At 50.2% G+C, this 24,233-nt stretch overlaps 1 protein-coding gene across 4 annotated transcripts in view; it reads left to right on the top strand.

The window, feature by feature from the left end:
• SCUBE1 (signal peptide, CUB domain and EGF like domain containing 1) overlaps nucleotides 1–24,233 on the top strand; it is a 128,030-nt gene that overhangs the window by 10,093 nt on the left and 93,704 nt on the right. For all 4 annotated transcript variants that reach the window (XM_074375656.1, XM_074375654.1, XM_074375657.1 and 1 more), the window contains exon 3: nucleotides 11,611–11,739. In XM_074375656.1, coding sequence (XP_074231757.1) covers nucleotides 11,611–11,739 — 129 coding nt within the window. The remainder of the gene's footprint in view (nucleotides 1–11,610; nucleotides 11,740–24,233) is intronic.

The following is a 24,233-nucleotide window of genomic DNA, read 5'->3' as shown; positions in this document are numbered from 1 at the left end:
CAGCAAGGATGCAGAGGCCCGTTTTTGTCTTTGCCGACTTGGTAAGTCCAGCAAGTGACTTAACCTTCCAGAGGCACCTGGCTCCTTATCCATCCAATGGGAGCAGGGGTACCTGCCTCACAGAGTGTGCATCTGAGTGGAGTCTGGGGGAGGGAAGGCTGCCTCGCCATACATGAGAGTGTGTCGAAGACACGGTGCCTGCATGTTGAGCTTTCTTTTTTCTCTAAATTCCCATTTCTCCCAGGGTTGGAGGGCCTCTGCCCCCACCCCCACCTCCATATCTCCAAGCTCCCCGGGCAGCAGGCCTCTCTCTGCCCCTTCTTCCAGGCCCTCTGGCCGCCTCTTGGCCGCTTCTTATTACAGTGGCTGTATTTGTTTTTCCATCGGAGGAATGCTAACCAGAAAAAAACCATTATTTCTAAGAAAATAAACCATGGGCCTGTTGGCCTTTGAATGCTACTGAAGTGGACGGCGGCCTTCCCCAAAGGCCTTGAGACAAAGGGCCAGAGGGCTTGTGTGTGCCGGCAAGGTCAGGGGGTCTCGGAGGATACTTGGAGGGGGTCTTCCAGATGGGCCAGGGCTGCAGCCCCTGGGAGGAGAGCATTTAAAACCCCAGCTGGCCTGGGAGGAGAGCGTTTAAAACCCCAGCTGGCCAGCTTGGACTTCTGGCTGGTTAATAACGGCTGCTGGACTGGACACCCCCCACTCCCTCTGCAGGCTCCAAGTTGCACTCCTCTCTCCCAGAGATCCCCTGCCTTCGGTCCGGGCCTTCTGCCTCTTGAGTCAAGGGGAACAGAGCTGGGTGTGGGTCCACGGAGACCTGGGTGCCAGCCTGTGTGACCTTGGGCAGGTCTGTGGACCTCTTGGGCCTTCATGTGCTGACTGTAAAGTTCAGGGCTGGGCCAGGAGAGCCCAGGCACCCTGGACCTCAGCAGTGGGCAGCTCATTCTTCAGGATGCTCCTGGCCATGGTGGCGCCTGACGCCGGTTCAGTCTCTAGGGGTGGAGGTGGGCTCCAGCTGGAGGGTCAGCCACCTGTCCCTTCCCACTGACAGCGCCACAGGCAGACCTGGGCTGGCAGCTCTCCCGCTCTGGGCTGGCAGCTCTCTGTGGCCGGGGTCTGGGCTGAGGCCAAGGGGCCAGGACAGGGAAGGTGCTGGCATAGAAGGAAGAAGTCAGGGAGGTGGCTTGGTCCTCAGTGAGGACTGCGGGCCCTGGCCCCCTCATTCCCTGAGATGTGATGAATTCTCCAGAGGACTGTCGGGGTTAGGATGGTAGTCTGGAAGGAGCCTGCCTGGGTTCCAGTTTTGGCTCTGCCACTTACTAGCTGGGTGATCTTGTCCAAGTCCTTAAGCTCTCTGGGCCCCGGTCTCTGTTTCCACAATGAGGGAAGTTTAGCCCTCCCAACCTGGCCTATACTGCAGGCTGAGCTGCCTGCTCTGACAAGGCGCCTGGTGGGGGCTGCCCCTGCTGTTACTGTTGTCATCACTAGAGAGAGACTCCCCTGGGACCCGGAGAGAAAGGGAGTGAAATCAGACTGCACCAGGGCAGCCCCGGCCCTGCCGCTGCTGGCGCCCCCAGGGCAGCCTGTGAGGGCAGGGGAGGACGCCTGAGCTGGGAGTCTTCCTTCAAGGTGCTGTCAGCCCCAACCTGCTGCTAAGAGTAGGTCCGCAGTTTCCCTTTCTGGGCTCGGTCACCCCTTTATCAAATCCAGGGGTGCGTCAGACCTCTAGAACCCCAGCTTACCCGCTCCAAGCGGCTCAGGCTCTCGGGCAACTACATCTCTGACTGCCCTCCTGTTGCGCTCATGGGGCTGGGCTGTAGAGCAGCCCCCTGGAGCCTGCAGTCTGGGGGCCCAGGGCTTCTCCGCTGCCTTTCGCTAAGGGAATGGGAGAATGGCCATGCCTGTCATTGGTTGGGGAGCAGTAAGAGCCTCAACTCTGGGCTGGCAGCCCCTTGGGGCCCCTCCTCATTTCCGTCTTGAACACTCTGACGGGTCAGCTCTCATTCTGACCCAGCAAACCAGGTTGCTTCGGTACCCAGCAGGCCTGATGTCGGAGCCTGGGAACAACCCCCAGTGAAGGGTCCAGGGTGTTCCTGAGGAACAAAGGGAGTAATTGGTCCTTTGGGTTTGGTAGGCAAGTCGCACCTGGTACTTGGGAGCCACAAAGCCTACAGTGAGTCTGCACTGGGCAGGTAGCATTTGGGGTCAGTTCAAAGTGAGCATCCTTGTGGTTTCCCTGCACCCGGCAGAGCCCCAGAAACTCACCAGCACAGTGGATTCAGCAGTCACTGGAAAAAAATTTTAAACAGCGTTATTGAGATATAATTCACATACTATAAAATTCACCTACTTACAGTTTACAATTCAGTGCCTTTTAGTGTATTTACAGAGCTGTGTATGCATCACCACAATCAATTTTAGAACCTTTTCTTTACTCTAAAAAGAAAGCCTGTACCCCTTAGCCATCACTCCGCAGCCCCCACCACCAGCCCAAGAAACCACTAATCTACTTTCTGTCTCAAGAGTTTTGCCTTTTATGGAGACTTCATATAAATAGAATCGTTAAAAATATGGCTCTTTGTGACTGAGAAAGCAGGAGCTCTCAAGTCAAGTGGCCTGGCTCACTTCCTGGCTCCACCGTATTAGCTGTGTGACCTTGGGCAGGGAAGGTAACATCTCTGAGCCTTGGTTTTCTTTGCTGTCTAATAAAGATGTCGGTACCCATTTCTCAGGGTGGTCACAGTGAAGGGCCTGCGTACGGCCTCACACGTCCACGGAGGCTCCTGTCGAGTTGGCTACTTGTTCGTTCAATGCCGAGCAGACTTCCGAGGAGCACACTCTACTCCTTCTGAGCCCGCGGCTGAACAGGACACAGTGCTTGCCCCATGGAACTCACAGCCTCAGAGGACACATACATAGCAAGCGAGAGTAATGACAGTGTCTGTTCAGGGAGCTGTGAGGCCCAGAGGGTGGGGAGGAGTCCTGTCTGCCAGGGGTCCCGCAAAAGCGTCAGGGAGGAGGTGATGCTGGGACCCAGCCTGCTGAAGTGCGGAGGCATCTGTGAAGGGGAAGGAGCTCCAGGCAGAGGGGACAGCGTGAGCAAAAGTGTGGCGGCCTGAAGCCATGCAGGCCACTGGGAGAGGTCAGCAAGCAGCTCAAACCCCATGGTTACCTTGGATCATGGGTTGGGTCGGGGGAGGACCTTCCCACCCTCTGGCTGAGCCATGGTCATTGTGTGCAGTTAGGAATGAAAAAGTATATAGATTTGTGTTGGTTTTTCATGACCTTTGACCTTTCCCATAATTAACTGCTGGGCCCACTTCTGGCATTGTCTCGGCAGAAGGGAAACCTGATCGATGGATGCCAGGGGTCCGCCGAGAGCGGGTCTCATTACTCAGTCATTACACACCCGGAGCTTAACCCTGTGCCACCGGAGACAGGGGGCTTAATCCTTCCTGCTAGGCGGCCCTGCGAAACTACCTTCCCGAGAATGTAATTAGCCAACAAACCGGATTAAGATTTATTCACCAATAAGGACTCAACTTCCTAAGCCATACATCTCTCCCAGAATGGTTGCCTGATCTAAGGAGTGGACGGTTTTTCCTAAACCCCCCAGACAAAGGAGAAGACGTGTTAGCGCCCAGCCAGGGAAGGGTTCTTTGTTAGAGCGTTTGGTCTCCGCTGTCTGCGAGGAATGCCGAGAAAAATGCCAATTTCAAGGGGAAATGGGAGATGTTGTCAGTGATGATCTCTGAGAGTGGAGAGTGAGGGGCTTTAAAAATCCTCATCTTGAGAACCTTTCTAGTCAGTCCTGATTTTTAGGAAAATACCCTAAAATAGTATTAAAATAAAATGAGAAGATGTTCTGACTCACTGCAGTAGAATCTCTTAGAACCTAGGCACTGCAGAATAAATATATATTTCATGGCGCAGCAAGAACCAATTTTGAATTAAATGGAAAAAACAAACAAACAAACAAACTCATCCCACTCAAGTCCAAACCAGTGTTGCTGGCACATAACAAGAGCTGTGGGGTTGTGTGTGCACTGCCGTTTTAATACAGGAAAAGTGGAACTGTGTGACCTTTTAAAAATCCCATAATGAGCAGCTCACCATGCTGTTTTTCTCTGCTCTGTTGGATGTTAGGAGCTGTTTTCTGTTGGGAATTGAGTTCTCATTAAAAAAAAAAAAAAAATCAAAGCTGGAGAAGGGGCAGGGATGTCTAGGGCGAGCTGTTGGACTTCACATCTGCAGCACTTGGGTCCGGTCTTTCGTCCTGCTCACTTTCTCCACCGGTAGGAACCACCTTTGTACCCACCCCTCAACCTCGAGAGTAGGTGCAGACCCTGGAGATAAAAACAATGATGCATGTGGCATCTCCTCCCCACCTTTCTCCTTAATAGCTTTTGGAGCATGAAGCACTTTTAAAAAGTATTCATCTCATGCACCCCAAGGATGTGGCTCCAACAGGACTAGAGCCTGCATTTGAACACAGTGCCTGGCTGGGGCCCCTGAAGACAAGGCCCTCAGCCATGCCATCCTTGGCCTCTGCATTAGTGAAATGGAAACAGCAGTCGCACCTGCTTCACACTCAGATTTATCACTCCAGTCTTTGCTCTGTGGTCTCATGGCTGTCTTCCCTCTGTGTGTCTATATCCAAATTTCCTTTCTCTTGTATGAACACCAGTCATTGGATTAGGGCCCACCCTACTCCACTATAACCTCTTCTAAAACTTGATTACATCTGCAAAGATCCTATTTCCAAATCAAGCCACATTCACAAATACTGAGGGTTAGGACATCAACACATCTTTCGAGGGGACACAGTTCAACTCACAACAGTCCTTTAAGACTAAATATCTAGATTAGTCTCCCAAGGCAAAAGAAATCAAAGCAAAAATAAACAAATGGGGCCTAATCAAACTTAAATGCTTTTGCACAACAGAAGAAACCATCAACAAAACAAAAAGACAGCCTCTGGGAAAGGAGAAGATATTTGCGAACCAAGCGACCAACAAAGGCTTGATTTCCAAAATACACAAATAGCTCATACAACTCAATATCAAAAAAAAGCAAAAACACAAAATGGGCAGAAGATCTAAATAGACATTTCTCTAAAGAAGACCAAGAGATGGCCAACAGGCACATGAATAGATGATCAATATTGCTAATTATTAGAGAAATGCAAATCAAAACTACAATGAGGTATCACCTCACACTGGTCAGAATAGCTGTCATCAAAAACTACAAATAATAAATGCTGGAGAGGATGTGGAGAAAAGGGAACACTCCTACAGTGTTGGTGAGAATGTAAATTGGTGCAGCCACTATGGAAAACAGTATGGAGGTTCCTTTAAAAACTAAAAATAGAGTTACCACATGATCCAGCAATCCTACTCCTGGGCATATATCTGGAAAAGATGAAAACTCTATAATTTGAAAAGATATATGCACCCCAATGTTCATGGCAGCACTTTTTACAATAGCCAAGACATGGAAACAACACAAATGCCCATCAACACGGTTGGTTTAGGAAGAAACAGTGTGTGTGTGTGTGTGTGTGTGTGTGTGTGTATCTCCACAAGGAAATACTACTCAGCCATAAAAAAGAATGAAATAATGCCATTTGTGGCAACATGGATAGACCCAGAGAATATCATACTAAGTGAAGTAAGTCAAACAGAGAAAGACAAATATTATATATCACTTGTATGTGGAATCTAAAAAATAATACAAATGAATCTATATGCAAAACAGAAACAGACTCACAGATATAGAAAACAAACTTATGGTTACCAAAGGGGAAAAGGAGTGGGGAAGGAATAAATTGGGAGCATAGGATTAACAGATACGTACTACCGTATATAAAACAGGTAAACAACAAGGACTCACTGTTTAACACAGGGAACGATCTATATTCAGTGTCTTGTAATAACCTATAGTGGAAAATAATCTGAAAATGTGTATGTGTAACTGAATCACTCTACTGTGCAGCTGAAACTGACACAATATTAGAAATCAACTATACTTCAAATAAAAAATGAATAGCTTGGCTCTACCCGCCCCCACTCTTTCACCCTCTCCCCACTCCATCTGCCTGTTCCTCACTCTCTGGTTTACAGTCCTTAAAAAGTAGTCCAAGGCTAATAGGCATCTTGGAGGCCTGTGGGACCTCTTCTGGGGCTAGTGGCTCTTGGATATGTTTTTTACAATAATAATCTACTTGCTTTGGCAAAAAAAAAAATTAGTTGATTTGTTTATGTGTTTATCTCTTTTGTGTTAAAGGAGGCGGCTCACATGATTTTAAAAAATAAAAATTCCAAGCACAGACACAGAAAGTCAGGGGAGGTTTGGTTTCTGAGCAAATGTCTCCATTCAGGATGCTGGGCAGGTAAATCAGGTTGGCCACAGAAGCGTGTGGGAGCACTTCAGGCCTGGGGATTGGAGAGGAACTGATCATTCTTAGGGACGCTCAGATCTGGGGGGACTCATTGGGAATGGATTAAGGGGAGAGATGTGAGCAGTGAACATCCCTGCACCCTTCAGCCCATTCGTACCCACTGTGGCCTACACTATGGGGAGTCACAGAAAGGAAAAGGCTGGAGCTGTTTTATTGACTGTTCAGCAATCTCTTTATAATGCTTTACGTATATGGTGATCAAATAGTTTATCATTTTGATAGTGAAAAGGTTGCTGTTAATAATTATACCCAGACAACAGGCATAAACTGGAACTACTCCAGGCAAACTTGGGTGTATGATTATCCTAATCAGAGAAAAGACATTTTTCTCTGTTCTTACCACCTTCAAAACAGCTGGCTCAACTGAATTTCATGGATGCAGTGACTCTGTAACTGATTGTGTTTCCTTCCTTGCCTTGGTTTCTAGGAAGCTAAGTCACGTTTATGGCCTTCCTTTTGTAATTGTGCTGGAATTACCAAATGTATTTCTGCATAAAGTCACCAGCTTTCTCTTATTCTTCAGCCCTTCTTTCTTTTTCTTCATCCTAACATCCATTCTTTTTGAAAATCTTATTGTTTGTATTTTGTAAGCTATTTACATGGAGGATGTTTGAAGGAACTGATGGGTGGATGAATAGATGTTTGGATGGATGAATAAGTGAGTGAATATTTGGCTGGATAGATGGATGAACAAGTAGGTGTTTGGATATGTGTGTGTGTGTGTGTGTGTGTGTGTGTGTTTGGATAGATGGGTGGGTATTTGGATCAATGAATACATGGACAGGTGGTTAGGCATTTGGATGGGTGAATATTTAGATGAATAGATGTTGAGATGAATGGAAGGATGGGTGTTTGGCTGAATATTTAGGTGGATGGATACACATTTATATGGGTGGATATTTGCCTGATGTATGGATGGGGGAATATGTGATTGGGTGAATGGGAGGATGGTCAGCTTATTGGATATTTAGATGGATAGATTTCAGCATGTATAGACAAATGGAAGGCTGGTGGATGGGTGTCTGAATGAACAGCTTATTGGAGTGACTAGATGGATGGTTAATGGGTGAGCGGATGGATGTTCAGATGAATGGATGCATAACTGGCTGGCCGGCTGTTTGGGCGGATGGATAGGTACATGCACACACACACACACATGTTTGAGAGTGTGTGGGGGGGGGGACGACGGATGGATGTGGAGCATGTGGAAAGATGAATGTGTGAATGGGTGTTTGGCTGATTAGAGAACATAGTGATTCGGTACACAGTGTAAATGTGCCAGGAATGAAATAATGTATATAAAGTACTTTGCCAATGCCTGGGATGCCATGGGCATTCTAACTTATTAGAAAGGACGTGGGCTTTGTAGACTGAAAGACCTTTGTTTTGATCCTTGGCCTACCACTTACTATGTGACCTTGAGCAATTACCTTTCTGTACTTCAGCTTTCTCAACCATAAAATGGAGTTAAAACACCTACTGCATTTGCACAGCATAGGAAACCAGAAACAAAATGAAAAGACAACCTACAGAATGGGAGAAAATATTTGCAAATGATACCACCGACAAGGGACTAATTTCCAAAATATACAAACAACACATACATCTTAATAGCAAAAAATAAACAACCCAATCAGAAAATGGGCAGAACACCTAAATAGACATTTCTCCAAAATAGACATACAGATGGCCAAGAGGCACATGAAAAGATGCTCAATATCACTAATTATTAGAAAAATGCAAATCAAAACTACAATGAGGTATCACCTCACACCAGTCAGAATAGTCATCATTAAAAAGTCTACAAATAATAAATGCTAGAAGGGGTGTGGAGAAAAAGGAACCCTCCTACACTGTTGGTGGGAATGTAAAAGTGGTGCAGCCATTATGGAAAACAGTATGGAGGTTCCTTAAAAAACTAAAAATAGACTTAACATATAATTCAGCAATCCCACTCTTGGGCATATATCTGGAGAAAACTATAATTTGAAAAGACACACGTACCCCAATGTTCATGGCAGCACTATTTACAATAGTCAAGACATGGAAATAACCTAAATTTCCCTCGACAGCTGAATGGATAGAAAAAAAAGTTATAGGTATACAATGGAATATTACTCGGCCATAAAAGAGAATGAAATAATACCATTTGCAGCAACATGGATGGACCTAGAGATTATCATATTAAGTGAAGTAAGTCAGAGAAAGACAAATATCATATGATATCATTTTTATGTGAAATCTAAAAAAAATACAAATCTTATTTACAAACCAAAAATAGACGCACAGAAGTAGAAAATAAACTACGGTTACCAAAGGGGAAAGGGCAGGGGAGGGATAAATTAGGAGTTGGGGATTAACAGGTACACATTACTATATATAAAATAGACCAACAAGGACCTACTGTATAGCATAGAGAACTATATTCAATTTCTAATAACATATAATGGAAAAGAATCTGAATATATATATAATCTGAATATATATATATATATTATATATATATATTCAGAAAAGAATCTGAATATATATATATATATATATATATCTGTATCTGTATAACTGAATTGCTTTGCTGTACACCTGAAACAAACATTGTAAATAACCACACTTCAATAAAAAATTGCTTAAAAAATACCTACTGCAGAGGGTTGCAGTGAAAATTAAGTGGACTGGTGTATGTGTCTGGAGTAGATCCCTGCATACTTCCTTCTGAGGTAGAGTGTGTGAGAGAATTCTTCTACCCAAGCTTAGAATAGAAGTCCTTCCCCTCAGTCTGACTCATCCAGCATAAGTCATATGCTCACCCTGGGACCAACAGCGGTTGCTAATGCCATGTACTGCTTGGGTTAGACTGATACCCCCTCTCCCCTGCCAGAGCTGGGACCAGGGCACCTTCTCCTGAGTCACCTGCTTGAATGAAGGAAGGGAGGGAGGCAACAGTTTGGGAGCTGCTGGTTCAGATCAGATGAGAGATGATTCTCGTGCTTACAGTTAGAGGAAATGGGTGACCACTGGCATGACTGCACCCATATTAAGAGTGTAGAAAAACCAAGTGTTGGTAGCTGACTCAATTTCAGTGGAGAGGTGGCAGGATAGCAGTATTCACTGGGATGGGGAACCCCAGGGAAGTGCAGGTTGATGAGTTAAAGTTTGGCCATTTTGCCTTTGGAGGGAATGTGGAAGATCCAGAGGGAGAGGTGGTTGGATTGGTGTGTCTGGGGCTCTGGCAAAAAGGTCAGAGCTGCAGAGATTGGGAAGTAATCAATACACCAGTCTTTATAAATCCACGTACACTTTCAAACATAAAGTCTTATATCCTCCATTAATGTTATTTAAAATTTCTAAGTACATTAAGTATAATGATTAAAAATTCAAATGGCTTACGGAATTGAGCCTGCTTCCCAGCTGACACTGACAGCCAGTGCAGGCAAAGCCTCCTGTCTCTTGCACCTTTGGAGATCCAGGCTACTTTGTTCTTCCCTCATCGTGGCTGGGTGGGTGGGCACCAGGAGGAGGCTGCCCAGCCCAGACTCTGTATGCTAGCACCCCAGTGCAGCAGTTTTCACTGAAGTTATTCCCTCTGATGGCCTGCGTCCCTGGCACACAGGTGTCCAGACTACTTGGTCACCTCCAGAGTTAAAGAGCTCACTACCTCCTGAGACAGGATCTATCTTCCACATGGACATTCCCACCCGTGAACATTAACTGGCCCGCATGGCTTTCCCCTACTCTGTGTAGCTCTTCTCTCTGGACGAGCGTGGAGAGCACATGGAGCTGAATGTCTCCCTGTGCCAGCTCCTCAGTCATTTCCAGGAGCGACCAGGCTTGTCTTCAGTTCCCCCTCTTCTTCAGGCTGGCCCCTTCCTGGCTGTCATAGCTGGAACCTGGCCTCAAAAATCCCTCTTCAACCAAGTAGAGGCGAGACTGCTTCTTCCCGCACTGTAGCCTCTTGCAAAGCACTTCGGGTACTGCTTAGCCAGTGCTTCCGGTTCCACGGAGGAACTCTTCCGGTTCCGTGGAGCACTTCAGGCTCTGTTGTGGGACACTTCCGGCTCACCCTTTCCTGCTTCTCCGCAGACCCTTTGAAGGTCCGGGTGGGTGTAGGTTGAGACGGAAGAGCCCAGGGAACATTCGCCTGGCAGAGCCTCTGCGCTGGCACCGCCCTGCTGGAAACTCCCAGAAGTGCAGCCAGTGTTCAGCCCCGCCCTGGACTCCAGTGCTAGGCTGCACTGGTTCAAATCCCATTTGTACTGCTTCTAGGTATGTGACCTGTGGCGAGGTCCTGGGGTCCCTGCACCTTGGCTTCTTCGGTGGCCTTGTAAAATTGGAAGAATGATAACAGTACCTATGTCTTGGAGTTAGTGTGGGAATTGGGCGATAATAACGTGTAGTGTTGCCCCCGGGGACTTGGGCGTAGAAGCAGCTCGTTGAATGTTAACTAGACTCGCTCCTGTGTTTCTTGAGGTCTCTCAAATCTCTCTGGAACTCTAGAACTGATAGCTTTTTGACCCTGATGGGAAGTGTTGAAAAAGACTTAAAACAGCAAAAAGAGTGACCTTTACAAAAGCCATTGGTCATTGTTTATGAGACAGAAGCCTTTGTTATAACAAACTGGAGCCGTAGAAATTCAGGCTTCAGATGGCTGATCTGGAAGGAAATTCTAGGGGGAGTATATGGACTTTTCTCTCATTTTCAAGGTTATGCTTTTTGGTGATATGCAAAGTTCATTTATTTCTTACCCCCAGCTTCACAAGTAATGAGCTGTCCATCTCTGGGAGGCTTTCAAATAGCCTAAAAAGAGCCAGTTTGGGGGGCAGGCAGTTTAGACAGGATCCTGCATGCTGTTAGTGTTGAGAGGGCTTCAATGGGGGGCAGAGCTGGGTGTGAATCTTCCCCGCTTCACTGTGGGGGGGTCTGGAAGACACCTTGAACACACATGGCACATGGCCCTGCTCTGCAAGGTGGTGGCCAACCTCGTTGCACAGACAGGATCTTCATCTTTGTAACCTTTGGGTCCCCAGCTCCCAGCAGGTGAATTCCTTGAGTCATCCCCTAACCAATCATGTTCTGGTGATTTCAGTGGTGGGGGGAGAGGAGACCCCTAGGTTCTTCCTCTAACATTTCTCATGCACCTCATTTTGCAGACATCGACGAGTGTGAGAATGACTACTACAACGGGGGCTGTGTCCATGAGTGCATCAATATCCCGGGGAACTACAGGTGCACCTGCTTTGATGGCTTCATGCTGGCACACGATGGACACAACTGCCTGGGTGAGTGACGCATCCGCGCTCTGCCTGCAAGGCACACCCTGCCTGTTTCTCAGCTCCAGCTTGCGGTCCTGGGGGCAGTGGGAAGGCTTGCCCTCTTTTGGTTCCTTGTATTAGTTTGCTAGTCTTGCCGTAACAAAATAGCACAGCTTGAGGGTTTAAAGTACAAGAAATTTTTTTTCCCTCACAGTCTGGGGGCTGTCTGAGGTCAAGGTGTTGAGGGGAACATCTCATGGTAGAAAGCACATGGTCTCAAAGCAGAGGCGCCCGTCCCCCACGCCCTCTCCTGCTCCTGGCTGCTGAGTGACCTGGGGAACGATGGCCTAGGGGGTGAGACCATGGGCTTGGACGGAGAGCAGGAGTGTGGTGTGGCTGTGGACACGTTCTTAACATTCCTGAGCCTCAGACACTTGCTGGTGCCGGGAGGGTGAGAAGAGCCGCTGTCTCACACGCTGTTGTGAGCAGTGACTGAGGGCACGTCCGGGTGGCTGAGAAGGGTGCCTGTTACCAGGCTCTCGGTCCTCGTAGCTGCTGCTGTCATCATGGCTGTCCCAGGGGTGATAATGCTGCCTGCTTCATCAGGTTGTGTGGGAGGATGGAGTGACGTGGTGAAGTGGAGTGACTGGCACTTAGTGGGTATACATAGTCAACAAACATCAGTGTTCCTAATGGCATTAGTATTGCTGTAGGTGACTTGGCCCCCGTTTTGTGGTTGGAAATTTAAATAGTTTGCTTATTTTGTTTGTTTTTACCGTCAGAATCCAGAGGTGATTCTGGGCATAAAAGTTTGTTTTGTTTTATTTTTGCAACTATTTCCTGAGCAATTCTGCCCAGAAGTGGAACTACTGGGTCAGAAGGATCATTTGGGATTTTTATGGCTTTTGGTGCAGTGCTTCCTGAAAGGCCTTGGGAAGCCTTCTGCTGCGCCAGCGGGGGCTCTGGTGCGTGGCGTAGGAAGCCTGACATCCCTGGTGCTCCGGAACTTCTCCAGAATTACTGGTGTACTGGTCTTTGATTCCTCTGCCTGTTTTTGTTTAATGCATATTGGATCTCACATTAGCTTATTATGAGAAACAATCTGTAAACATGTGATTATACCCAAAATCATGCTGAAACGGAGGTCTGAACAGCAGGCTGTTGAAGCCCAGAGGGGTCTGTGAAGAGCTGCCCCTGCCTGGGGTGAGGGGGGTTGTCTGGATGTGGGGCTAATTCCTCAGGGGGCTTCAGGAGGAGACTGCACTGAGCAGGGTCTCCAAAGGCAGGGGGCAGTTTCCCGGTCAAGGGTAGAGGCAACGGAGAGCTGTGCTCAGGGCAGGGGCGGGGGTGGGGGGCCACAGCCGGGGCTGGGGCTTCAGAGCGTTTGATGAGGTCGCAGAGAGTGGAGGCCATGCAGTGTTCATTGTGCCAGACACGCAGTTCAGTACGGTTCGAGTTTTATCTCAGTTAATCCTCCCAAGAGTGTAAGCATTTAGCTTTACTGGCTGTTTGCCCCTTTCTTCAGATGATAGAGCATGTTTCAGAAGTTGATTAGCCCGTGCAGGCATGGCCGGCAGTCCCTATGGGACAACAGACAGTATCACCAGGGGTCAAGAGGACACACCTTGGGAGCTGCCGGTTCTGGGCTCAAATCCCATTTCTGACAGTGATCAGCTGTGTGACCTTTGGCTGCTTCACCTCTGAGCCTCGGTTTCCTCACCTGTAACATGGAATTCGTAGTCTCTGTCTTGTAGGGTTCTTGTGAGGTTGGAGTGGCTCATGGATGCCTAGCGTTTAGTGGAGCGCCTGGCACCGAGCACACGCATGTACCGGGCTCAATCCGGCCATCGACTTTCAGACGAGATGTATTGAGGTGGGCTGGGTGGATGCCTCCGAGATGTCGTGAGGGCCAGGGCCTGCCGTCCGCACCCCCGGGCCCCCTTCCCAGTCACGGCGCTCTCACCTGGGCAGAGTCAGCTGTCTGTAACCCTTGCTTGGCTGCGGCAGGTGTGCCCAGTGCCTCCAGTCTGGGCACACCTGCCCAGGTGTGGGCAGGTCTTTGTTTCAACATTATTTTCAAACTGATTCTTTTCACACTGATTAAAGAACTAGGAAAGACTCCCCCCACCCCCATCCCCACCTCCAAGCACAGATTGCCGCTTCGTGTGGCTCTAATTCACACATATGGCAACTGAGAAAAGGCTCTCTCTGTTGCTCCTCTGCTTTTAGCTGAGGGCAGACCCTTCCCAACAGACTTCTTTTTGTTTGGGCTTTTTCCTTCTCAAGACAAACCTCTGGCTCTAGAGAAGTCAGACCTTGGGTCCAGCCAGCTCCAGCCTAGACTGACCACGTCCCCTCTCAAAGCTTCAGCTCCCCCATCCCCAAAATGCTGTCAGAATGCCTAGCACAGTGTCTGGACCATGGCGGCTTGTAGATATTGGCTGAAACAAGTAACACTGTAAGAGGAAGCTGGCCCTGGAGTTTGGAGATGTTGCCCAAATTCTGTCACCACCACTCATGAGTTTTATGGTGAGGGACCAGTTACTCAAACTCTCCAAGCATTGGTTCCCCTAACTACAGTACTACCTGTCTCAGGGTCACTGTGACAAAGAAATATAAAAGGAGATACAAGAGATGAACATCCCAATGGGAAATTCCACACAGGTGAGGATGTGGTCATCACATTGTTGCAGCCCACAGCCCTCATCCAGCCTGTGAACATGTTTGGGCTCTCCTCCACAGTGTTGATGTTGATTGACTTATTTGTCAACATTTATAAACCAAGGGATGACACATAAAAATCAGTATTTCCAGCATTATTCCTACTTGGCCAGAGACCCCTGCCCCTGCCTTTGTTGGACTTGGACAGGAGTGTAAATGAAGGCCTGTTTCCCATGTGGCTAAATGTGTAAAACTCATTACAAAGCTTCAAAACTAGATTATATTCAGTCTCTTCTACCTTGACAAGTATTCCTTCCTAATGGCATGGAAGGCTAGACTGGAATTTAGAATGCTAGGACTCCTTGGAGTTTTGTGCCCAAAAGTGGTAGCCAGGGAAGTGCCTCCTCCCTACCCTCTTCCTCTCACCCCTGGCTCCATCTGACACCACAGGGAGCCTGAGGACACCTCACCTGAGTGTTTAAGCTCTGGCCATTTGCCCCAAACCCTCTTCCCTTTTGCTTGGTCCTGTCATCTGTCCCTCCAAGAACAGCCAGGCTTGGGGCCATCTAGATAGGGAATTTGGGAGTCTCAGACACCCAGGATGTGGTCTAGAAGGGTGGGTGTGTGTTCCAGGTGCACATGACCCCCTGTGGACTCCTCCTTCCATGGGGAGGGCTGCAGCCGCAGGAGGGGCAGAGCAGAGACCAAGAGCAGGGGCACCTCTTGCCCACGTCTCAGCGTGGTACCAGCAGCCACTGGCAGCAGCTGCAAGCTGGCTGCCCTCTTTGGAGGGTGTGCGTGCTCTCCTGATTGCCACAGTCCCCACCATTTCCTGTTGCTCACAACCAGCCAGCTTTGGTCATTTAACTACCTGCTTGATCTCTGTAGGAATTGTGTTCATGTTGCCTCATGAGGCTTCCAGAACCTGACCAAGTGGTTGGAAGGTTCTGTGTTCTGTATCATCGCTGCCTTGTGCATCTCTGGCCAGTCACTGTGAGCCCCACCTCACAACCCATCACCCGCCGGGGACAGCTAGGCCTGTTTGCATCTCCTGTTGTTTTGTCTCGAGAATCCTGGGTCAAAAGTCTTGTCCGGTTGTCACATTCCTCTTGCAGCCACCACTGCATTCCTTCGGGGTGATGGCTGGAACAGAGCCTGGGCAGCGCAGTTGAGAAGCATTCTGAGTTAACTAGGAGAAATGAGGCTGATGGCTGAAGGGTTATTTTCTTGCCTAAGTTTTCACAGTTGAACCTTTTTCTTTTCTTTTGAGCAAGTGAGGTTATTTTCTTGTGAAGATGGCTTGTTTGGGACTGTGTCCTGGAGGGTGGCCAAATCTGTCCTCCGGGGAGTAAAACCCTCTTTCTATTTGACATCTTTATTGAGGAATTTCTCAAATATAACAGAAAATGACACCAGAGGGAATTGAAACCATGATGAGATCCTTGCTCAACCCCAAATGACTGCTTTTAGCATTGTAATTACTTGAAATAGCAGTAGTTCTGTTTGAAAAATATTATTCCAAATTCCATGCAATTGGACATAAGAGCAATATTTAGGCTAATAGAATAAGATTTTTTTTCATCTTAAATTAAAACCAGCAGTGGATAATTTTTTCCCGACTCCACAAGGCAAGGCTCCTTTTCCCCTAAAGCCATTAGTTCACTTGGCCAGATGTTTTCTGCGACCCCAGTCTTTATCTTGACTTACTGAAAAATATGTTTCTCAAGTTGCTCGCAGTTTGAATGTGGGACTTGCTTCTCAGCACTTTTTGCCCTGATGAGAAGAAGTCATCTGTAGCCGGTTCGGCAGGAAAGTTGTTTTGTTAACCAGCTCACTCCATTCCTGTTACCACTTACCAGCACCTACCGTGTGCCCGGCCTTGTGCTGGGTAGGCAGCTGCACTCAGGTGAGATGAGGGCCAAGTCTCTGCCATAAGCCAGAGTCATCCAGAATGTTGTGCTCACAGCATCCCTGGGCAGAGCTGTTAGTTTCCCCTCTTTACAAATGAGAAGACCGAGGCTCAGAGAGGGGAAGCGATCTAAGTAAGGTCACACAGCTGGTAAATGGTAGAGCTGGGACCAGAGCCCAGGTCTGTTCATGTGCCACTTCAAGACTGTAAGCCACTGCCCACCCCTCGCCCATGGCACCGGGAACAGAGCCAACTCTGGGCAGCTGGTCCAGTTCTGTAGGGGTTAGCTTCTGCACCCCTGCGAGTTTAGGGGTCACTGAGAAATCCTAGCCTCTGCTGAGCCAGGCTGGCGGGTGGCATGCTACAGGGCGCAAGGGCGGCCCTGGCTGCTGAGTTCACCTCCCCGCAGCCTGCACTGCCTCCCAGGCCAAGGCAGGTCTTACCACCGTGCAGGGGCCTGTGTCACCTGTGAGCTTCTCCAGGACATTGTCTTACCCTAGGTGACCGTGCAGAGCCCTGTTACCACCGAGCACTCTCACACAGCTCCGTGGCTCCGACCCACAGCAGCACCCAGTTCATCTGCCCACTGTCAGAGGCCCCTCAGGCTGGAGCACTGCCAGCCTCCTCTCCTCACCCCTCATCTTGCCCTCTGGCCCAGCCTTCCTGAAACCCGCACAGTCCTTCTGCACATCCCCGCTGTCGGAGCTGCTCCCTGTGACCCCTCTCCCAGTATGGACCTGAGGTCTTGCTTGTCATTGGAGATCCCACCCACGTCTCCTTTGCTCCGAAGTATTCTGGGACCACGTTGTACACACCTCCGCTGCGGCTGTGTGCTGGGGTTCTCTCTTCTCCCCTGCAAGCAGAAGCTGTCTTGTTTATCTCTCTGTTTTCCTCTCGGAATCTGGTATAGTGTTTGGCATATCATAGGCATATAAATATTTGAAGAATGAATGATTAAACAAATTTGAAGAAGTGCCTTGTAACCTGGGTCTTCAAGCTCAGCAAACCTCTGTGGCGGGCACGTGGCGGGCACGTGGCAGAGATCCAGGTGAATTAGGTGGAGCCTGCGGCTCAGGACCTCCAGGTTCGTGAGAAAGACAGACATGTTCACGACCCTAATGACAGGTAGAAAGGGCTACGTGAGCAGTGACACAAGTCTCCCACCTAGTAGACACTCATTAGTTTATTCAAAAAAATTGTTCTGAGCACCTGCTGCGTGCCAGACCTGGTTTTAAGTGCTGAGGAGACCCTGAGTGGTGAACAAAGGCAACCGATCACCCACACCAGTGAGGGGGAGGCAGTGCACAAATAAACCCCTAACTCGGTAAAGAAGTTCAGTCAGATCAACTCCAGGGAAAATAGTGAAACAAAATAATGTGATAGAAAGTGATGGGGGAAGGGTGGGCGGTGTGGGAGGGGGCTATATTCCTGTTACTATTGCTGCATAAAAGGCCACCCCACACTTAGTGGTGTGAAACATCCTTTTACTCCGCCTGAGGCTTCTGTGGGTCAAGAATTCAGACAGGGCACAGCAGGGACGGCTGTCTCTGCTGCAGTGTGTGGGGCCTCAGCTGGGAAGACGTGAAGGCTGGAGATGGCTTGGTGGGGGCTGGAATCATCCGGAGGCTGCTTTGATGACTTCTAACGGTTGATGCTGGTTGTTGGCCAGAACACTTATGGGCAGCCTCTCCGTGTGGTCTTTCCACGTGGGCTGGCGTGGGCTTCCTCACAGCATGGCTGCTGGTCCCAAGAGAACAAGACGCTTGGAAGCTTTAGTCTAGCCTCAGAAGTCACTTCCACCCGACTCTACCTGTCAAGGCAGTTACAAAGGTCTGTACATGTTCCAGGGGAAGGGGCTCAGCGAAGGGGCCTCAGGGAGGAGGAGGAAGCGAAAGATCTAGAGAAGATCTTCCCCTGGGGCAGAAGAGGTGGGGACAAGCACAGTGGCCCGAGATGGGGACAAGCTGGCTGATTTGGAAACAGGTCAGTGCGCCTGGAGGGCAGGAGAGGAACTGGAGACAAGGTCAGGAGTGGGCAGGGCCAGGTCACGTGGGGCCTTATAGGCCCTGGAAGGGGTTTGGGATTTTGTTCCAAATTAGCTGGGAAACCTTGGGACATTTTGACTGGGGATTGACATTTTAATTAAAAGGGATTTGCTTCCTGGCTGCTAAATAGAGAATGTGTTACAGGGGATAAGAGGCAGAGACCACTCTGGTGGTCTAGGTCAGAGATGTTGGTGCTTCTGTCTAGGGAGACAATGGTAGAGGTGATGAGAATAAATATATTTTAAATACAAAGCCAAAATGAATAGCTGACGGATTAGATGTAAGAAGTAAGGGAAAAAGAGGAATCAAGACCGACCGCTAGTTTTTTGCCCAGAGTTACTGTGTGGCTACGCTACTGTGGCTGAGATGGGGAAGCCGGGGGTGGAATGGGGAGGGGGTGGACTCAGAGTCTGGCCAGGTTCAATTTGAGGTCATCGGTAGCCATCCAAATGGAAATGGAAGACAAGTTCAGAAGTCTGTGGGGGTAGTCAGGTCTGAAGTTCGGGGGGATTATGAGAGCCTAGAGCTTCTGATGGCATTGAAAATCAGAGCTCTTAACGTTCACTCATTTCATAAGATTTCATGAGCACCTGCCCCGTGCCATGTCCTGGGCTGGGAGCTCACGGTTTTGAAATGAATGACATATTTCCAGCCCCCAAGAAGCGCAGGGAATCAGCCTGCCTGGATCCATCATTCACTTAACTGTGTGACCTTGAGCAAGTAACTTGACTTCTCTGGGCCTCTCTATCCTCATCTGTGTGTGGTGGGGGGCAGGTAATAGCAGTGCTTATTTACAGGGATGATGCAGAGACCAAATGAAATCAGCTTTGCAAAGCACATATCACCATGCCTGGCACATATAGTGAATTACCTAATTACCACTTATTCCTCGTGTGCAAAGCCAGAAAACTTTTCACAGAAAATGAGTGTCTTTTTTGAGCTGGCGAAGATGCAGGGGACGAGCCTTCTCCCTGGGCTGTGTGTGAAACCCTTTGGGTGGGGACTGTGCCTCGTGTTCCACGTGGTTCTCCTGCCAAATGAGCCACTGCTCACCACCCTCCCAGGGCAGATACCTCTCCATCCTCTTGCACTGGTGCTTGTGCTCGTCCACTGATGTGGGTCACGTGGCACTGGGGCTTACAGTCCCAGCTCCACCATATACTCATTTTGTGACCTGGGACACACATCACCTCCGTCTCAGTTTTGTTCTCTACAAAAGGAACGTGATCCCTGTCTGTCAGGATCAGATCAAGAGGTGGGTGTGCAGGTGACACCGGAGGCTGCCAAGCAGAGGGACAAGAGAAGGAGGGGACCTGGGGAGACCCCGGCGGGGCCCAGGAGTGCAGCTGCACGTGTGGGAGGAAGGCGCCGTGGGCGCCCAGATGCTCCGCGTCGGCGCAGCGGTCACAGCTCTCCCTGCACCGGGCCGGGCCCTGGCAGGATGAAAGGGCCGCGCCTCAGCCCTTTTGAAAGCGCCCCCCTCATCCTGCAGGACAGCTGGAGACAATGTGTTGCTCCCTTGAACCCCTAACGAAGGCTCAAGTTGTCTCTGTTTATTTGTCTTTATACTTCAACAGCTCAAATGCATTTCTTGCCGAGAAAAATAGTGCTGACCATTTTAATGTAAAACTAAACAGCTTCGGGTCGTCATATACTTACTCCATAAACACCAATATTTTTTAAGGTAAACTGGAGAGGTTTCTTCCTGTTCTCTCTATTTTGCCCTCTCTTCCCCCCTTTCCCTATTCTTGGCCCATGTTCAGGTGATCTGAACGCGCTTGGTTGGAGGGATTTGCTGTCAGAAGACAAGTTGGATTCAGACCCGCTTCCCCTCCCAGCTTTTTACAACTGTTAATCTGATGGAAATTCTTTGGCCTGAGAAAAGGAAACACTGGACGCCGTGTGCATCTTTATAAACTTTTCTCTTTTCCCCAAATCACTACAGAACCAGGGAGCTCCTGGAGCAGGGAGGGAGGTGGATTGATGGGGCCCCAGGTGTGTTTCGGGGTGGCGTGACCCTCTCCAGCCTCACACCTGTGGCCAGCTCAGGATGGGGGGCCGGCGGGGAGGGACGTGGGCAGAGCCGCAGCCTTACTCTCCCAGACGCTCCTTGCAGAAGGGCCGGGCGAGTGCTAGGGTAAAAGGGCCGGGGCTGGGAATCGGGCTCCTGGGGCCATGGACTTGCTGGGGGACCTTGGGAAACCCCCTACCGCCTGTGCCTCAGTTTCCCCATCAAATGTGAAATGAGGGATGGGATTCAACCAGTGGTTTGCAGACTTCATGGCCGTTTGTTTCCAGAGCAGGACCCATTATTTCAAGCGGAATCATGCAGTGGTCACACTGCTCTGACTAAAATGGAGGTGAGACCGGCAGGGATGAGAGCCCTGCTCTCCGTATGCCGTCCCCACCCCTGCAAGGTCCCGGGTCCAGGGATACTTTTTGGAACGCCTGGGCCTGGCTGCTGGGTCAGAACCTTCTCCCTCCAACATCTTGTGATTCGATGTCCGGATGGCACAGGGTGTCCTCGGGGACAGTGCCTTTGCCAGGTCCTCCTTATCCCTGCCTGATGCAGTCCTTGTGCACCTCTCTCTCATTTCTCAAGCTGTGAGCTCCAGCACACTGAACAGCTTTCATTTCCCTAAACGTACCCCCCAGGAGCGTCCTTGTACCTGCTGTCCCTTCTGCCCCAGCCACCCTTCCCCAGGCTCTTCATTAATGCTCTGCTTGGTTGAGCCCTACATGTCTCTCAGGACTCAGCTTAGGCATCAGCCCTCCAGAAAGCTTTCCCTGAGTTGCACACAGCCTGCAGCCCCCAGGCTGCCCTCTGCCTCCCCACTGAGCTCCCAGGCTTCTCCCTGGACACTGGAGGGAGGGTCTCTCCTGCCACGGGAGATCCTGGAGGGCCAAGCTCCAGAGTGACTTAGCTCTTTGTTCAGGCCCAGCACAGGCTCGTGTGTGTGGTGGAGGGATGGGCAGGTGGTCCAGGAACGGGGCAGAAGGTTTGATTTGTACTGTCCAGGGGAGCACGGCTTGACAGTGGTGAGTGCGCAAGCCTGGTGCTTCCGCCAGCAGCCGTACAGCAGCCTGTGTGATACAGCCCCCTGTGGCCGCCCGAGCTCGGACGCCCCCTCCCCGTCCTCATTTCCATGCCCAGCTCCTTCCAGTCTCTGTTCTAGATGAGGGAAGAGCGAGGACTTGGGAATCAGACACATCGAGCCTCGGCCCCCAGCTCCCTTCCTAGCAGTGGTTTGGGGCCAGCTCTCCGTTCTCGCTGTTCTTACCCAGGAAGGAGGTTGATGATGCCCTGGGAGGGAGCTGTGGGCACACAGCAGTGGGTCCGTGGGTGCATGAAGGCACCCAGCAGGCATCAGGAGCACCCGTTGCTTCTCCTTCCTGCTCCCCCTCTGGTTGCAAGTTCAGGTCAGGGGCCACATCACAATACCATGGGTAGGACTGGGTTGAAATCTGTTGTCCATCCCCCTGTGCTGGCCTCACCTTTGAATAAGTCTCAATTTGGTGGCTTGGGGAAGAAGTCCTGCTGTGTCCCAGGGTGGAGAATGCCAAGTCCATAAACAGCAAAGAAAAACACCCAGTTGCAGAGGACTGGACAGGCGAGCAGACACGTTCCGTCATCTTTCTTGTTTGCAGTCCATGTGCCAAGGGCTTGGTCAGAACTCAGAGAAATAAACAAAAAATAAGTGTCTTGTGAAGGCTCTTTAAAAATACTCTACCCCCAAAACATGTGCCCCAAACCAGAACTGAACTGTGTGCCTAAAAGGGGCATTATCAACAAATACGGGTGTCCCAGAGTCCTCAGCACAGCGCTTCCTCTGCCAGCAGCCTCGCTTATTTTGGAGCAGTCTGTGCCCTGGGTGATGGTGGGGTCACTCTGGACGTGGCCAGGCCTGGCTGCATCTGGACAGCACCCACAGCACCCACAGGCTGTTTACAGTGGCTGTGAGCCACCCCATGTACCGCTGCCCCAGCACCTCCCTGTCACCCGCCTTGTCCCAACCACATGCAGCTGGAAATAGACTAGACGGCGGAGACGGCCCGCACCCGGCTGGCGCTCCTTGTTCATGGGAAGTAGGTAACCATGGCAGCCACCCATCTGCTTGGTCTGGGGTCTTTAGTAGCCTCTTAGGTGTTGCCCTAACGCGAGCTGCCCTGCCCTGGCCCGTGTGCTGGCTGCCAGGGGGTCAGGAGCCAGTGGAGTCGTTTGGAGGAGCCTTGACAGAGGCCCCTCGGAGGGCCTCTGTTGCCATTGGAGGAGTCTGGCGTCCTCAGCCTGGTAGCTAGCTTCTCGTGATCTGGGCTCTGCCTGCCACTCCCGCCTTCTCTTCATTTGAATATTAAGCCTGTCCTCGTCCCCTCTGGGCTTCCTCCTACCTGGAGGACTGGCTCCCCTTGCCTGTCCCGAGTATTCTAGCTCGCCCCTCTGTCCCTCTCCCCAGGCCTTCCTGCAGGATGACTTGCTCCCCGCCCTGCACTCGGACTGGCCAGAGTCCCGGTGCTCATCACGCAGAGTTGAAGAGGTCTGTTTACTTACCCATCTTCCACACGTGTAATAGTTATACAGAAACACTCAGAAATGAATAGAAAAGACAGAATAATTCCCCCATTCGCTTGCCACCCCAGCAAGTCAACAGCTCTCATGTCCTAATGTTCTTGTCTGATATCTGTGTGCAGAGCTGACTTTATATGGTTATGACCATGCGTCGATGTTTGTCCGCTGCTCTCCCCACCCCACCCGCCGTGCGCTATCAGCACTTTCCTCTCTGTTGATGTGTAATCACGTAGCTGAGATGCAGGACTGGAACCAAAGTCCAGGGTGTGGGGCGCCTGGCAGCCTGCGGGCACTGAGTGAGAGCTGCTGCTCTGGCCGTCGGGTTGGAGGAAGTGACTTGTAACCTCTGGGTTAGCCACTGCCCCTTGAGTGCCTGTATCTGCTGGGTCAGGGCGTCTGGAGCTTTGTTACATGTGTCTCCCACCCTCAGGGAGCTCGAGGCGCTGTGAAGAAATACCGCCAGCGCGGCATCCTTGCGATAATCAACACTATGTCGTTGAGAACTGGCGGGGGGCGGGGGTCCTCACCCTGCCAGGAATGAGTAAAAGGTCACCAGGTGGGGACAGAGATGGGCGAGGGGAGGAGGGAACAGCAGGTGCAAGACCTCGAGGTGGAAAGGCTTGGGCAGGTTGAAGAGTGGGCTCAGGAGTAGACAGCGGTGTGTAAAAAGGTGGTCTGTCAGCAGAGCTACACACGCGATTGCTCTGAGTCTGAGACCTGGAGATTTGTATCTGCAAACGTATGAATGGCAGGGGATCACCTTTGACTGCATCTTCGGCAGGTCAGACTCAAGCCTGGTTCCTAGCCCCTCCTTCAACAGACACGCGGGCCCTACCTGCTGCAGCAGCCTCACCACACACACACACACACACACACACACACACACACACACACCTGGCAGGCACCCCACCCCCAGACACATCTCTCCCTGCACTGGTCCTTGTGCAGTTTAGAGAGAGGCGCCCCTGCCTCTCAGCTTGGGCTGCTGATCCCTGGTCTTACCTGGGCTTACCACTTCTCTCCCCCTGGACTGGCAGCTCCCCGAGGGCAGGCCCCGACCTCACGCTCGCTGCCTAGTCCCTGCGCTGAATGTGGGGCCTTGTTGAGAGAATGAGTGAATGGACAAGCACAAGTGACTGGAGGAAGATGTGGGCATTGGAAAGACGACTTGAGTGAGACAGTGGCTCGCGCGACATATTCTAGGCCGGAAATCAGCAAACTGTGCCCTCATGATTGTGACTGTAGCTGTAGTATAAGTTTGTTGATCCTTTTTTCCCTATTTTTCAAAATTCCTTGTAAATTCACATTTTTAAATAAAAAAAGTGTAATTGGACAGGTG

This window comes from Camelus bactrianus, chromosome 12 (genome assembly GCF_048773025.1).
Source record: "Camelus bactrianus isolate YW-2024 breed Bactrian camel chromosome 12, ASM4877302v1, whole genome shotgun sequence".
NCBI classification, from domain to species: domain Eukaryota; kingdom Metazoa; phylum Chordata; class Mammalia; order Artiodactyla; family Camelidae; genus Camelus; species Camelus bactrianus.
This window is presented reverse-complemented; position numbering and strand designations above follow the sequence as displayed.